Consider the following 16969-nt stretch of genomic DNA (forward strand, 5'->3'; position numbering starts at 1 on the left):
TAAATTTCCCTCTATACACTGCTTTAAATGTGTCCGAGATTGTGGTACATTGTGTTTTTGTTCTCATTGGTTTCAAAGAACAGCTTTATTTTTGCCTTTATTTTGTTATTTACCCAGTAGTCATTTAGGAACAGGTTGTTCAGTTTCCATGTAGTTGTGCAGTTTTGAGTGAGTTTCTTAATCCTGAGTTCTAATTTGATTGCACTGTGGTCTAAGAGACAGTTTGTTGTGATTTCTGTTCTTTTACATTTGCTGAGGAATGTTTTACTTCCAATTATGTGCTCAATTTTAGAATAAGTGTGATGTGATGCTGAGAAGAATGTATATTCTGCTGATTTGGGGTGGAGAGTTGTGTAGATGTCTCTTAGGTCTGCTTGGTCCAGAGCTACGTTCAAGTCCTGGATATCCTTGTCAATTTTCTGTCTTGTTGATCTGTCCAATATTGACAGTGGGGTGTTAAAGTCTCCCATTATTATTGTGTGGGAGTGTAAGTCTCTTTGTAGGTCTGAATCTGGATGCTCCTGTATTGGGTGCATATATGTTTAGGATAGTTAGCTCTTCTTGTTGAATTGATCCATTTACCATTATGTAATGGCCTTCTTTGTCTCTTTTGATCTTTGATGGCTTAAAGTATGTTTTATCAGAGACCAGGATTGCAATGCCCTGCATTTTTTTTGCTTTCCATTTGCTTGGTAAATATTCCTCCATCCCTTTATTTTGAGCCTATGTGTGTCTTTGCACATGAGATGGGTCTCCTGAATACAGCACACCAATGAGTCTTGACTCTTTATCCAGTTTGCCAGTCTGTGTCTTTTAACTGGGGCATTTAGCCCATTTACATTTAAGGTTAATATTTTTATGTGTGAATTTGATCCTGTCATTATGATGCTAGCTGATTATTTTGCCTGTTAATTGATGCAGTTTCTTCATAGCAACAATGGTCTTTATAATCTGGCATGTTTTTTCAGTGGCTGGTACCGGTTGTTCCTATCCATGTTTACTGCTTACTTCAGGAGCTCTTGTAAGGCCGGCCTAGTGATGACAAAATCTCTCAGCATTTCCTTGTCTGTAAAGGATTTTATTTCTCCTTCACTGGGGAAGTTCTCCTGGATAATATCCTGAAGAGTGTTTTCTAACTTGGTTCCATTCTCCTGGTCACTTTCAGGTACACCAAGCAAACGTAGACTTGGTCTTTTCACATAGTCCCATATTTCTTGGAGGCTTTGTTCATTTCTTTTCACTCTTTTTTCTCTAATCTTGTCTTCTCACTTTATTCCATTTGATCTTCAATCACTGATATCCTTTCTTCCATTTGATCAAATTGGCTACTGAAGCTTGTGTATGCTTCACTAAGTTCTTGTACTGTGGTTTTCAGCTCCGTCAGGTCATTTAAGCTCTTTTCTGCACTGTTTATTATAGTTAGCCATTCATCTAACCTTTTTTCAAGAATTTTCACTTCCTTGCAATGGGTTAGAACATGCTCCTTTAGCTTGGAGAAGTTTGTTATTGCCCACCTTCTGAAGCCTACTTCTCTCAACTCATCAAACTCATTCTCTGTCCAGTTTTCTTCCCTTGCTAGTGAGGAGCTGTGATACTTTGGAGGAGAAGAGGCCTTCTGGTTTTTGGAATTTTCTAACAGGCCCCTTAGCTGCAGGTCTGTTGAAGTTTGCTGGAGGTCCACTCCAGACCCTGTTTGCCTAGGTATCACCAGTGGAGGCTGAAGGACAGCAAATATTGCTGCCTGATCCTTCTTCTGGAAGCTTCATCCCAGAGGGGCACCTGCCTGTATAAGGTGTCTGTCGGCCCCTACTGGGAGGTTTCTCCCAGTCAGGCTACATGGGACTCAGGGACCCACTTGAGGAGGCAGTCTGTCCATTATTGGAGCTCGAACACGATGCTGGGAGATCCACTCCTCCTTCAGAGCTGTTAGACAGGGATGTTTAAGTCTGGATAAGCTGTCTGCTGCCTTTTGTTCAGATATGCCCTACCCCCAGAGGTGGAATCTAGAGAGGTATTAGGCCTTGCTGAGCTGTGGTGGGCTCCACCCAGTTCGAGCTTCCCTGCCACTTTGTTTACACTGTGAGCATGGAATTATCTACTCAAGCCTCATCAATGGTGGATGCCCCTCCCCCCACCAAGCTACCACGTCCCAGGTCAATCTCAGACTGCTGCGCTAGCAGCAAACACGGCTCCATGAGTGTGGGAGCTGCCAAGCCAGGCACAGGAGGGGATCTCCTGGTCTGCTGGTTGCAAAGACAGTGGGAAAATTGCAGTATTTGGGCAGGAGTGTACCGCTCCTCCAGGTACAGTCACTCATGGCTTCCCATGGCTAGGAAAGGGAAATCCCCTGACCCCTTGCACTTCCTGGGTGAGGTGACACCCTGCCCTGCTTCAGCTCACCCTCCGTGAGCTGCACCCACTGTCCAACCAGTCCCCATGAGATGAACCAGGTACCTCAGTTGGAAATGCAGAAATCACCCATCTTCTGCATCGATCTCACTGGGAGCTGTAGACCAGAGCTGTTCCTATTTGACCATCTTCCCTTTTGTCTTTTTTAACTGTTGTTGCTTTAAAGTCTGTTTTTTCCAATATAAGAATAGCTACTCCTGCTCACTTTTGGTTTCCATTTTCATGGATTATCTTTCTCCACCCCCTTACCTTAAGTTTATATGAGTCTTTATGTGTTAGGTGAGTCTCTTGAAGACAGGAGATATGTGGTTGGTGGATTTTTATCCATTCTGCCATTCTGTATCTTGTAAGTGGAGCCTGTAGGTCATTTACATTCAATGTCTGTAATGAGATTTGAGGTGCCGTTCTATTCATGATGCTAGTTGTTGCCTGAATACTTTGGGCTTTTTTCACTGTGTTATTGTTTTATAGGTCCTGTGAGGTTTATGCCTTAAGGAGGTTCTATTTTTGCGTATTTTAAGGTTTTGTTTCAAGATTTAGAACTCCTTTTGGCATGTCTTGCAGAGCTTGCCAGCACTCTGCAAGCGCTGAATTCCCTGAGCATTTGTTTGTCTGAAAAAGAGTTTATCTCTCCTTCATTACAAAGCTAGTTTTGTTAGATACAAAGTTCTTCACTGTTAATTATATTGTTTAAGGAGGCTAAAGGTAGGACCCCAATCCCTTCTGGTTTGCAAGGTTTCTGCTGAGAAATCTGCATTAATCCAATAGGTTTTTCTATATAGGTTAACTGATGTTTTTGATTCACAGCTCTTAAGATTCTAGCCGGGCATGGTGGCTTATGCCTGTAATCCCAGCACTTTGGGAGGCCAAGGCGGGTGGATCACCTGAGGTTTGGAGTTCAAGACCAGCCTGACCAACATGGAGAAACCCCATCTCTACTAAAAATGCAAAAGTAGTGGGGAGTGGTGGTGCATGCCTGTAATCCCAGCTACTTGGAAGGCTGAGGCAGGAAGGAGAATCGCTTGAACCTGGGAGGTGTAGGTTGCGATGACCCAAGATCATGCCATTCATTGCACTCTAGCCTGAGCGACAAGAGCAAAAGACCATATCAAAAAAAAAAAAAAAAAAAAAAATCGTTACTTTGTCTGGACTTTAGATAACCTGATGACTATGTACCTGGGTGAAGATCTTTTTCACAATGAATTTCCTAGGTATTCTTTGAGCTTCTTGTATTTGGATGTCCAGATCTCTAGCAAGACCAGGGAAATTTTTCTCGATTATTCTCTTAAATAACTTTCCCAAACTGTTAGATTTATCTTCTTCAGGAACACCAATTATTCTTATTTTTGTTTAACATAATCCCAAATTTCTTGAAGGCTTTGTTCATTTTTTGGTTCTTTTTTGTCTCTGTTGAATGGGGTTAATTCAAAAGCCTTGCCTTCAAGTTCTGAACTACTTTTTTCTACTTGTTCAATTCTATTGTTGAAATTTGCCAGTATATTTTCCATTTCTCTAAGTGTGTCTTTCATTTCCAGAAGTTCTGATTGTCTTTTCCCTATGATATCTATTTCTCTGGAGACTTTTTCATTCATATCCTCTAATTTTTTAAATATCTTTAAATTGGTTTTTATCTTTCTCTGGTATCTTCTTGAGTAGCTTAATAATCAATCTTCTGAATTCTTTTTCTGGTAATTCAGAGATTTCTTCTTGGTTTGGATTCATTGCTGGAGAACTAGTGTGATCTTTTAGGGATGTTACAGAACCTCGTTTTGTCATACTACCAGAAATACTTTTCTGGTTCCTTCTCATTTGGGCAGACTCTTTCAGTGGAAAGATCTGGAATCCAAGGACTGTTGTTCAGATTCTTTTGTCCCACAGGGTAACTCCTTGATGTGGTGCTCTCCCTGCTTTTCCTCTAAGATTAGGGCTTTCTGAGAGCCATACTGCAGTGATTGTTATTGCCCTTCTGGGCCTAACCACCGAATAGAGTTACCAGGCTATGGGCTGACACTGGGGAGTGTCTGCAGAGAGTCCTGTGATGTGATCCATCTTCAGGTGTCTCAGCAATGGATACCAGCACCTATTGTGATGGAGGTGGCAAGGGAGTGAAATGAACTCTGTAGGAGTCCTTGTTCGTAGTTTTGTTTAGTGCACTGGTTTTCTTGAATGCTGGTTATTCTAGCAATGAAGTTGCCACATGGAAAGACTCAAGACTTCTGGTTAGCCAGGGTGATGTGGGCAGTGGAATTAGCTATTGTTTTTTCTCCTTCTTTGGAGCAGGGTTGTTCTGTTATGAGTTGCTATAATGACTTGAGTTGCATGACCTCCAGCCAGGAGGTAGACCTTTCAAGAGACCACCAGCTGCAGCAGTAGAAAGGCAATATAATCTTGCCCTACGTCTTCCAGGATGAGTACTTGAGTTTCTCAGGTGATAGAGCTCCCAAGAGTTTGTGTCTTTTCTCTTCAGAATTTTTCAGCTGTCTTGTGATGTTTTTCCCAAATAACTTCTTATCTGCTAACAATGAAAGTGAGTAAAATATTATACTTCCCAGTAAAACATTAAACTTCCCAGATGAAACCGTTCTCAGCATGTCCCCTTAACATCAGCTACAGCACAGGAACAAACACACTTGTTTGCATATCACTGCACTTTAAGATTGCCATATTTGTTGAATTGACATTTACAGATCTGCATATGTTAATAAGCAAAGCATTTCAAAATTACTTTTAAACATAAACTGACATTGTTTAAAATATTTTAACCATTATTCCCATAATTCTTTAAGGTTTGACTGTTGTTATATTTTTTCCTTTGTTAGAGAGCTCTCTTCTTCTACTCTCCCCAACAGGATCCAAAACGTGAAATTAGAAAGATAATGGAATTCCTTGGGAAGAACCTAAAAGAAGAGATTTTAGACAAAATTGTCTATAACACTTCATTTGATGTAATGAAAAAGAACCCCATGACCAACTACATAAATGAAATTAAAATGAATCATAATCTCTCTCCATTCTTGAGAAAAGGTGATGTATAGTTGCTTTCTCTTTCTTCTGACAACAGAATAAACAATATCAATTTATCAATGTCTTCCCACGTTCAAGCTAGTTGAAACCACTGTTTACAGTGTTTCCTGAAGTGAGTTGTTCAAAGCTTTATTCTGAGAGCATGTGCTTCGCCATCAGAGAAGTGTGGGACACTACACACCTTGCCCTACACCCTTTGAAGCATATTATAGTTTCTGCAAGGAAACTGGTTTAACTCTGCATAACTCAAAGCTTCAAAAATATATGTGACCAAAAACTCTTTCTCCAGTAAAGCCTATTAATCTCCATGAAACAAGTGTTCCTCCCAATATATTCTGGGAGATAGTGGCAAATGTTGTTGGCCGTAGGAGTCAGAGGGTGGCGCTTCGAGTGTTACTCAGTCTGTGTCATCTCACAGAATGGCCAAGGTAGGACTCTGAGTCATCATTGTCAGAGGCTAGCCAGAACAGGATTCAGCCTCCAGCCCATTGAGCACCCTTCACTATCCAATGGTTGGCTCCTTAAATGAAGACAAATTTTGTTTCATTCTCTTTATTTTGGTAACTTTTAAAAAAATTATCTAGTACCTTTTTTAAAAAAAGTAAGCAAAAATCCAAGGCTTATTGGAGAAGTATCCACTCCAATTTAATCAATTAGCCTAGTTTTCTTTTAAACCAACTGGTAAGTGATGTGATGGTATTACTCACAGACAATTAAGCAAATTTACATAGCACACATGAAAATTACGTTATACAGCTCAAAGTGCCTAAATAGATTCAATACTATGGGGCAAATAGAAGAAAAATAGCTTGCTGTCAGCTGTCTGACAATTTTTGGCTGTTGAAGCCAAAAAAAAATTGAATACTCTATTGCATAAGTATAAAACAAAGTTAGCCAATCCTACCATTCCTTCATATTCTATTACTTTAATTTAATGATATGTTTACAGCAATGAGAATTTAGATAGGAAAGGAGAATTCTCAGTTGTGTTCAACTGAGAATTTTGCCTGAACTAGAGGCACAGATGGAAGGAGCATATGATACTCTGAGAATGTGGTCATTCGGTGACCTCTGAAGAGAGGGTAAGAAAATTAGGTCTCACTAACTTGAATAGAATGTTAGATGTATTGAGGTTTAAGAAAGTGCTGGTACAGTAGAGAAGTGCAGATAATTAGGGAACCTGTGATCTAGAGTTCAGGCTTTACTGAAACACAAAACTTGCTATTTACAAATACCTCACCTATGAAATGGAGTAATCATACCTGTGACCTCTTTTCTCATTTCAATGTCAGCAGGACAATGTGTTAATATCTATATAAGCAATCTAAGTATTGAGAGGCATGAGATTATCTAAATCCAAAATAGTCAAAGTTTATGAAAATATCATTGAATATGCTCTGCATTACTCTTTGCAGGAGTTGTGGGAGATTGGAAAAATCAGTTCACTGAAGCTCAGAACAAGCAATTTAATGAATATCATGAGAAAAATATGGCTGACACTTCACTGTCATTTTGCATGGGACTCAAATAAACACAGCGAGAGGGTAAAACTTATTCTCTCCCTAGCCTCTGCAAAGTGAAAAAGAAATCTGTTTCCAAATACCACTAATGGTTTGTCTGACTCAGTGTAAGAGTTTTTAAACAAAGGCATGAACATTCTTTATCCTTGAATATCTGATCTGCTTTTTGGATTACCCACAATCCGACTTGTTATGTAATTATTATGCTTTGTGTTTTTCTCCCTTCTCCACAGATTTTTAGGGTTTAGGTGAATTTCAACATCTCAACATGTAATATACATAAAACATATTTAATCATTTCTGTTCCATGTATATATTCTCCTTCTGTATTTTCTTATAGTTTTATTTGAATTAAAACATCTATTTCATTACTTGCAAGAGTTTTATGCAATATAATCTTACTTAGCAAAAATTTCAGCCCCATTCATTTGAAAACAGACATATTTTGAGCACCTTTTTCATGCCAGGCAATGGGCAGCACCAAAAGATGATAAGAATAAGATCCTTACCCCTAAGAAATGCACAGCCTAATAAAAGATGACAGCATGAGCACAGCTGTTATTACCAGGTAAGCACTACACTAAACTGTTGGTGCAGAGGGATCAAAGAGGAGAATAAACAAAGTTGTATGGCATGGAGTCCCAGGAAAGCAACAGTGGAAATTAAGATATGCAGCCTTGGATATTTTTCAACAGTCCATGCTCCGGCCTCAAAGCACACATTCCACATTCAGCACAGTCAACATTCATGTCTCCTCTTCCTCAAGAGTTCAAGTTTGCCCTACTTAATAGCTTACTTTTAAAAACCTTAGGGACACCCATTTCAGGGGTCTCTCCTGAGACCCAGAAATCCTTTAAGGCCCAATGAAGTAAGTCTCCAGTGACAAAACCCAAAGGCAGCAAGAAGCAGAGCAATATTTAGGAAAAAGAGAATGTAGTTCTATCATTTCCCCCAACCCCTGTGTCAGAGGTGTGTAAACCAGGGCAACTGCATCTTGAATAGGGGCTGGGTAAAATGAGGCAGAGACCTGCTGAGGCATTCTGAGTCACAGGATGAGATAGGAGATTGGTACAAGATACAGGTCATAAAGTCCTTACTGATAAAACAGCTTGCAGTAAAGAAGCCGGCTGAAACCCACTAAAAGCAACATGGCCACGAGAGTGACCTCTGGTCATCCTCACTACTACATTCCCACCAGCGCCATGACAGTTTACAAATGCCATGGCAACATCAGGAAGTTACCCTATTGGTCTAAAAAGGGGAGGCATGAATAATCCACCCATTGTTTAGCATGTAATCAAGAAATAACCATAAAAATGGGCAACCAGCAGTTGTTGGCCCTGCTCTATGGAGTAGCCATTCTTTATTCCTTTGCTGTCTTAATAAACTTGCTTTCACTTTATTCTATGGACTCGCCCTGAATTCTTTCTTGTGCAACATCCAAGAACCCTCTCTGGGGGTCTGGATCAATACCCCTTTCCTGTAACATCTTTCTGGCAACCATGGAAGCGACAATAGTGCCGAAACTTCTGACTCAATGACTTAACTTTTGGTAAGTGATGGGCTCCAGTAAAACCTTTCTGGCTAACCTTAAAGGGATGATACTGAGAAGACCCCTCCTATCCAAAGGAAATAGACTGCAGCACTGATTGACCAACTTTGGATAAGTGGTGGAGTAGCTAGGTAAAGGATGGGATTGGGTTAGAGGCCCAACTTAGGGGAGTTAGAGTCTCTCCTAAGACAGAGCGGGTTAGAGACTGTTCTTAAAAGGCATGGACACTTGACTGACCTTGGGTTAGAGGCCCAATTTAGGGGTTTAGAGGTCCCTCTTGGTAAAGTCCCTTTCAGCTAAGAACAGGTTTGGCACTATGGGATGTTAACTGCTATTCTCTTCGAATTAATCTGCCCTGCACTGCTTGATAATGGTTATAGGTGACAGGACTAGGCATGGACAGGACCATTGGACATGGAGAGCTTTTTCCTCCCTAAAAGACAAAACTTGAGAGCTAATGGGTGTTGCAGGAAGTCAGGGACCCCAAACGGAGGGACAGGCTGAAGCCACAGGAGAAGAACATAAATTGTGAAGATTTCATGGACATTTATTAGTTCCCCAAATTAATACTTTTATAATTTATTATGCCTGTATTTACTGCAATCTCTGAACATAAATTGTGAAGATTTCATGGACACTTAAGCTGAGGAGGATGAATGTCACCTCAGGACCCTGTGATGATTGTGTTAACTGCACAAATTGTTTGTAGAGCATGTGTGTTTGAACAACATGAAATCTGGGCATCTTGCAAAAAGAACAGGATAACAGCAATGTTCAGGGAACAAGAGAGGTAACTTTGAACTGGCCGCCGGTGAGCCAGACGGAACAGAGCTATATTTCTCCTCTTTCAAAAGCAAATAGGAGAAATATCACTGAATTCTTTTTTTCAGCAAGGAACATCCCTGAGAAAGAGAATGTGCCCTGAGGATAGGCCTATGAACAGCCCCCTCAAGGTGTGCATCTTTTATGGTCGAAGCCGAAGGGATGAAATAAGCCTCGGTCTCCTGTAGCGCTCCCAGGCTTATTAGGAAGAGGAAAATTCCCACCTAATAAATTTTGGTCAGACAGGTTATCTGCTCTCAAACCCTGTTTCCTGATAAGATGTTATCAACAACAATGCGTGCCCAAAACTTCATTAGCAATTTTAATTTTGCCCCATCCGGTGGTCCTGTGACCTTGGTCCTGTGACCTCACCCTGCCTCCATTTGTTTTGTGATATTTTATTACCTTGTGAAGTATGTGATCTCTGTAACCCACACCCTATTCATGCACTCCCTCCTCTTTTGAAAATCGCTAATAAAAACTTGCTGGTTTTACAGCTCAGGGAACATCATGGATCCTGCCAATATGTGATGTCTCCCCTGGACATCCAGCTTTAAATTTCTCTCTCTTAAGCTCTTTCCCTTTATTTCTCAAACCAGCCGACACCTAGGAAATAGAAAAGAACCCACGTTAAACATTGGGAGCAGGATCTCCCAATAAATGGGACTGCTGGAAAAGATCCCTTTGCTACTGTACTAACAAGCAGCTGCCTGAACTTTTCAGTGTCAGCTGCAATGGATGGGTCTTTTCTCTGGCCGTCCTGAGTGCCTTGCCTTCCCCACTCTGCCTCAGGCAATGCTTTCCTCTTACTCAGTATCTCTCTTTCTCTCTCTCTCTCTTTCTCTGTATAAACTGGTTGAATAAATGGAAAAAAAAATCACTGGTTATTTCCTGTAATATTTTAATTAATGGGAAAAAGGACTTATGAGACTAGTCTTAAGCTGCAGTGAATTTGGTGTGCTTTTTGTGTCTTTCTGTGTTCTGTAATGGAGAGGAGTACCTTGTGATAGAATGTGGGCTTAGGACACCTGTAAGCCCACTTTTCAAGATGGCCCAGCAAACTGATCAGTTACAAACTTTGCTGCAGATCCCTGAAAACACTGTATGAGGTTTCCCTCTTGTCTTGTATGTCCTTGGGAGCTTGCCCTTGTAACCATGTGGCCATGCTTTCTCTTTTTACAATGGTAGCCCAGGTCCAGGGTACAATTCTTGGCTTAGAGGATGATCCTTTATCTTTTGTCTGTGTATTTATACGTATTATCTGTGTGATGTTTATATATGAAAGAGTTTTAATTAATTGCTTTATATAATAATAATATCTTAAATGAAATATTTTGTCAGAAAAGTAAAAAGTGTAATGCCTTTTGGTCCATGTGACAAGTAATCTTTGGGAAATAAAGACAGTTTTAAAGATTATTGGTAAAATATAAATATCTTCAAAAATGTAAACATTTGGTCTAAATTTTTCAGGTCAGATATTAAGTTTATTAAATGCTTTCAGGTCACAAACTGCTTATTTGACTTTAAAAACTTGTTCAATTTATTTGGGAGCATTGAAGTCTAGATAAGACCTTGGAACATGTGGATTATCCATGGTCCCTAGCTATGCAAAGAAAGTTATAAAGAAAAGAAATTTATTATTGGGGGAACCCGCCCCCAATATTTCAACATAGGTTCTTCCTATTTTCCATAAGTGTCGGCCAGCTGAGAAAGAGAGACGGTACAAAAAAGGAATTTTACAGCTGGGCCACCAGGGGTAACATCACATATTGGTAGGACTGTGATGCCCACCTGAGTCTCAGACCAGGATGTTTTTATTAAGGGTTTCAAAAGGGGAGGGGGTGTAAGAACAGGGAGTAGGTACAAAGATCACATACTCCAAAGGGCAAAAAGCAGAACTACTAATAAGGGTGTAACAAAGATCACATGCTTCTGAGGTAACAGGACAAAGGGAAAAAGCAGAACCACTGATAAGGGTCTATGTTCAGCAGTGCACATATTGTCTTGATAAACATCTTAAACAACAGAAAACAGGGTTCGAGAGCAGAGAACTGGTCTGACCACAAATTTACCAGGGCAGAGTTTTTCCTCTCCCTAGTAAGCCTGAGGGTACTGCAGGAGACCAGGGCATATCTCAGTCCTTATCTCAACAGACATTCCCAGAGTGGCCATTTATAGACCTCCCCCCAGGAATGCATTCCTTTTCCAGGGTATTAATATTAATATTCCTTGCTAGGAAAAGAATTTAGTGATATCTCTCCTACTTGCACATCTGTTTATAGGCTCTCTGCAAGAAGAAAAATATAGCTTTTTTTGCCCAACCCCTCAGGCAGTCAGACCTTATGGTTGTCTTCCCTTGTTCCCTAAAAATCGCTGTTACTCTGTTCTTTTTCAAGGTGCACTGATTTCATATTGTTCAAACACAAATATTTTACAATCAATTGGTACAGTTAACACAATTATCACAATGGTCCTGAGGTGATGTACATCCTCAGCTTCCGAAGATAACAGGATTAAGAGATTAAAGTAAAGACAGGCATAAGAAATTGTAAAAGTATTATTTGGGAACTGTTAAATGTCCATGAAATCTTCACAATTTATGTTTCTCTGCTGCAGCTCCAGCCAGTCCCTCTGTTCGGGGTCCCTGACTTCCTGCAACAATTTATATAAGAAAAGATCTTGTATGGTAAATTCTTGTCCTAAAGTAAAATGACTGGTTGTTTAAAAAGAGGGATGTTTACACAAGTCAGAAAGTCTAAATATATCTTACATGGTCTGTGTAAGTCATAAAAGAATTTATGAAAGGGAATTTACGCAAAAATGCCCAACTTAATGATTAGGCCTCCTAAATGGTTAAAAATGCCACTATGACTCTTAACAGTACAACTTGCATGCTTTACAGCTAGGTAAGGGACACATGGAGTTAGATGCTGGAAAGAATAGGCTTTGTCTGCACTTTTGCCTGGTGTGTCCTAGGCTAGACTCCACAGCTAGTACATAATTAAAATCCCAAACTTACCAAGGTTTCCACCAAAAGTAAAAGTTGCTAAGAGTTAATGTTGTAACATGTAATTGAGACTACTGAAGAAACAATTCTACGTGCAAGGCATGTAAGGAAAGTAGAATACACTAATACTTTTGGTAGAAGATTATAAGAAGGCATGGGAATGTGGAATTTTTTTTTTTTTTTTTTTTGCCTAAAGGGTTAAAGGATTGTTTTAAGTCAAGATATAGCTAAAGCTTTTACCAAGTTGTGGAAGGTTTGTGAAAAATTAATCTTGTAAAAGAAATTCTGTGTGTGGACATATTGGCTACAGTTAAAGGGGTATTCTTCAGTTTTTCTGTAATTCAACATTGGAACAAAAGCACAACCGGTTTTTCTTAGAGCAAAAACCTGCTTATGATATAGTCTTTAACAAAAAATTGTAAAAGATTATAAAGGTTTATAAAAATCTTACCTTATGGTCAAATTAATTAAAATTGGATACTTTTGTCTCTAAGGTTTTATTAAGAATTGGGTTAGACATCAATAATGCACTAATGTAACCGTGACATTTGGCTTATTTTGTATAAAAATCATACAGGAAACACTGTCAAATATGAAATGGTGTTTGGCTTTCTTTGGGCTATATTTGCATAAATATGTTATTGGTATGTACTCCAAAATTATAAGAAACACTTATAATTCTAATATGACAGCATAAGTTATTAATAATTGATGCATTAAATCATTGTATGCCACAGAGGTAACCAAATTTCTTTGTCAATCGTGTTTTTGACTGTGGCTATTCTAAGATGTTTTGTCATCCACAGACAATTGTCTTGTTTTGATCCTCTTTAAAAGGTGGTTTATAATCAGCTATGGGACTCTAACAGGTGTTCTTGAATGCAGGTGTCTGATAACTTTGAAGACTGTGACATTAGAATAGAGGGAAAACTTTCCAGACTCATGGAAAGCTCAAATGTTCATGAATATCAAGCAGAACAGGAGTTAACTGCATAAACTAAAGAAGTCTGAAGTAATCTTTTTATATTTGCTTAAAACTTTGCTAATCTCTTGTTTTGTTTTTCAGAGTCAATAAAACTTTTCTTTTGAGCTATTTATAGCTCATAGCAATTGAATAAAGTATATACCTGTGAAAAAAATTTGGAGCATATTTATTTCTCTCCAACTAATTTCTCTAGAATTTGAAAACTATTTGTGAGTATTCTTAATTTATGGTAATATAGTTATTTGCATAAGTGCAATAAGAATATGTTTTCATTTGTAACAGGACACAATTAGAGAAATTGGTTATTTTACAAGGCTTTGACTAGAATTGTGTGCTCTCCATTAAGGAATCAAACTTGACTTGTAAAGTCAATAAAAGGTTTTTGGGGAACTGGCCTCATACTTTGCCTACACAGGCCCTGTACAGGTTTTCTGACTGATAGTAAGTAAAGAATGTTGCTTTCTAACAGGTCCAGGATGCCCAGGTTATCTTGAGACCTCAGGAGGAGACGAATTTATTCAATTCATAAGTATTTGAGGGTACAAACCCATGGCAGGGCTCAGCTTTAAAGTATTATCTGAGATTCCTTCCATGGAACAGAGTTCCATCAAAGCCAATTTACAAAAAGCTTATGTAGAAAACAATTATTCTTGCTGCACTGTATGCAAATAATCAGGAAAAGTATAATAAATCAAATTGCTCTTGCTACGGTATGTCTTTGTAAAAATGGGAAACTGGAGAAAGAAATTATGTTTCAAGAATTATGGAACACGGGCCGGGCGCGGTGGCTCAAGCCTGTAATCCCAGCACTTTGGGAGGCCGAGACGGGCGGATCACGAGGTCAGGAGATCGAGACCATCCTGGCGAACACCGTGAAACCCCATCTCTACTAAAAAATACAAAAAACTAGCCGGGCGAGGTGGCGGACGCCTGTAGTCCCAGCTACTCAGGAGGCTGAGGCAGGAGAATGGCGTAAACCTGGGAGGCGGAGCTTGCAGTGAGCTGAGATCCGGCCACTGCACTCCAGCCCGGGCTACAGAGCAAGACTCCGTCTCAAAAAAAAAAAAAAAAAAAAAAAAAAGAATTATGGAACAAACACTTGTTATTAGATTCTAGTCTGATCAGTTGTTTTTAAAGTTGTTTCTGCAATTTAGGTTAACCCTTCCTATTCTTGTGAACCAACCATTGGTCTCTGACTGCTGCTCAGAAGAAACAAGAAGGATAGGTAATGCAAAAATCCACATCAGTATTCTAATTCTGGGCACATTGCAATCAGCTAGCAATCCTATATCAGTTTGGTCCCAACAGTTGCCCATTTCATTGAAAGCCTTCCAATTTAGTTTACTTGGGATAGTTTTGCTTATTTTGCTTTACTCTTGTGGAATATACTGCTGTTGTGCTCTTTGTATAGGAATGCAGGATAAGCTTCCTGAATGTTTTCTTTAATTGAATATTTATTAATATTCCAGATATCACCTCTTGTCAGAACTCAAGAGTCATGAATGGTACTTGCCATACTGATACTTTCTGACTGAGTTCCTCTCTACCCTGAATACAACAGACTCTAATGGTTAGGTAGGAAAATCATCACCTCTACTTAGTCTGAAAAAGTTACAGAAGATGGATCTTCATCCCTCTACAACCCTTAGGATTAAGGGTTCTCTTATAAAAGGAATAGGGAAAATATGTCAGTGGTATGTAAACCAGAACAACTCCATACTGAATAGGGGCTGGATGAGGCAGACACCTGCTGGACTTCATTCCCAGACAGCTAAGGCACAGTAAGTCACAGGATGAGATAGGAGGTCAGCAAAAGATAGGTCATAAACACCTTGCTGATAAAACAGGTTGCAGTAAAGAAGCTGGCTAAAACCCACCAAAACCAAAATGGTAATGACAGTGACCTCTGGTCGTCCTCACTGCTGCACTCCCACCAGCGCCATGACAGTTAATAAATGTTATGGCAACATCAGGAAGTTATCCTATATGGTCTAAAAAGGGGAGGCATGAGTAATCCACCCCTAGTTTAGCATGTAACTAAGAAATAACCATAAAAACAGGCAACCAGAAGCCCTTGGGGCTGCTCTGTCTATGGAGTAGGCATTCTTCATTCCTTCACTTTCTTATTAAATTTGCTTTCACTTTCCCTGAATTCTTTCCTGCATGAAATCTAAGAACCCTCTCTGGAGATCTGAATCAAGACCCTTCCTGTAACACCTGCACCTATACCTGCACCTACTCTGTGGCCAAAATGCCAGGGACTCTTTCCATAACAGATGCTAGTTAATTCTGAATGAATAAAACTGAAACATTGATCACTAATACTATTAAAATAGGGGGTTCAAAGACTTGTTGACAAAAGAGTCAAACTCTGTAAAATATTTTGAAGAGATTTATTCTGAACCAGAATAAACCAGCCCCCAGGAGGTCCTCAGAACGTGTTCTCAAGGCCGTCGGGGTGTAGCTTGGTTTTATACATTTCAGGGAGGAATGAGACATCAATCAAATACATTTAAGAAATACATTGGTTTGGTTCAGAAAGGTGGGACAAGTCAAAAGGTAGAGGATCTTCAAGGATGTAGGTAAATTTAAACATTCTCTGGTTAACAACTGGTTGAGTTTAAGACCTGAGATCAATAGAAAGGAAATGTTCAGGTTAAAAGATTGTGGAAACCGAGGTTCTTTTGAAGTCTTATATGGCTACCCTTAGAGAGAATAGATGACAAATGTCTCCCATTCATTCCTTTAAAAGATGTCAGACTCCTAATCTCTTCAGGACTGGGAGAGCCTGGAAGAAAAGCTATAGCTATGTTAATAGAGATTCTTTATAGAATGCAAATTTTCCCCCACAAAAGATAGCTTTGCAGGCCATTTCAAAATATGGCAAAGAAACATGTTTTGGGGTAAAATATTTTTACTTTCTTCTTTGTCACATAATGTTATGTCAGAGTCAGATTGGAAAGTAAATCATGATATATAGGATTAAATAAAACCCATCGATGAGAATTTATGCTTTGTATAGCATGACTCTCCAGATCTCTTAGATAGGAATTTGGGCAAGATAAAAAAAAAAAATCAGAGGTTAGTCCTCAGGCTCTTGCTAATACTTTGACTTGGAAGGAAAGACATAAATAGGAGGAACAATATAGTTTCCTCTGAAGTATCCATTTTTTCTTTCAAGAAGTAGTCACACCAGTGTCTCCAGTAGGTTCCCAAGAAGCAGAAACTGAGACAGGGATTCATAGGCACTGTGGTTAACTGAGGCAATCCAGGACAGGGAAGAGAAAGGAACCACAAGAATAGGACTTCAGACAAAATGGGGGTGAGGGGGCTGCAGAAGCTGTCATGCTTTGAGGCAAGAGGACTTCTGTACAACCAACGCAAGGAGGGAGGATTTCCTACTTTAACTTCCAGGCACCTTGAGGCAAAGAAGCAAAAGAGTGAGAGCTGAACCAGGAGCTGAAGTACCTGAAGTAGCTGCAAAAGGGGCACAGCACCCTAACCCGGAGGCATGAGCCTAGGGGATCTTGCAGGGCAGTCTGTGCTATGATGAGATATTCCTAAAGAAAATAAAGTGTAAGGAAGAATTGTGATCAGAAAGGGAAAAGTACATCAGTAAAAAGGAAAATAAAGTGAACCCTGAAAGCTTT

At 39.5% G+C, this 16969-nt stretch overlaps 1 protein-coding gene and 1 long non-coding RNA gene across 2 annotated transcripts in view; one reads left to right on the forward strand and one right to left on the reverse strand.

The window, feature by feature from the left end:
- The window catches only part of LOC144333695 (sulfotransferase 1C4-like), a 30477-nt gene extending 23439 nt beyond the window's left edge, over nucleotides 1-7038 (forward strand). Inside the window, exons 6-7 of the mRNA XM_077958967.1 lie at nucleotides 5259-5433; nucleotides 6849-7038. Coding sequence (XP_077815093.1) covers nucleotides 5259-5433; nucleotides 6849-6964 — 291 coding nt within the window. The 3' untranslated portion in view covers nucleotides 6965-7038. The remainder of the gene's footprint in view (nucleotides 1-5258; nucleotides 5434-6848) is intronic.
- LOC144333696 (uncharacterized) overlaps nucleotides 1-16969 on the reverse strand; it is a 298635-nt gene that overhangs the window by 128274 nt on the left and 153392 nt on the right. The gene's annotated exons all lie outside the window — the stretch shown is intronic.

The sequence above is a fragment of the Macaca mulatta genome, chromosome 13, assembly GCF_049350105.2.
Source record: "Macaca mulatta isolate MMU2019108-1 chromosome 13, T2T-MMU8v2.0, whole genome shotgun sequence".
NCBI classification, from domain to species: domain Eukaryota; kingdom Metazoa; phylum Chordata; class Mammalia; order Primates; family Cercopithecidae; genus Macaca; species Macaca mulatta.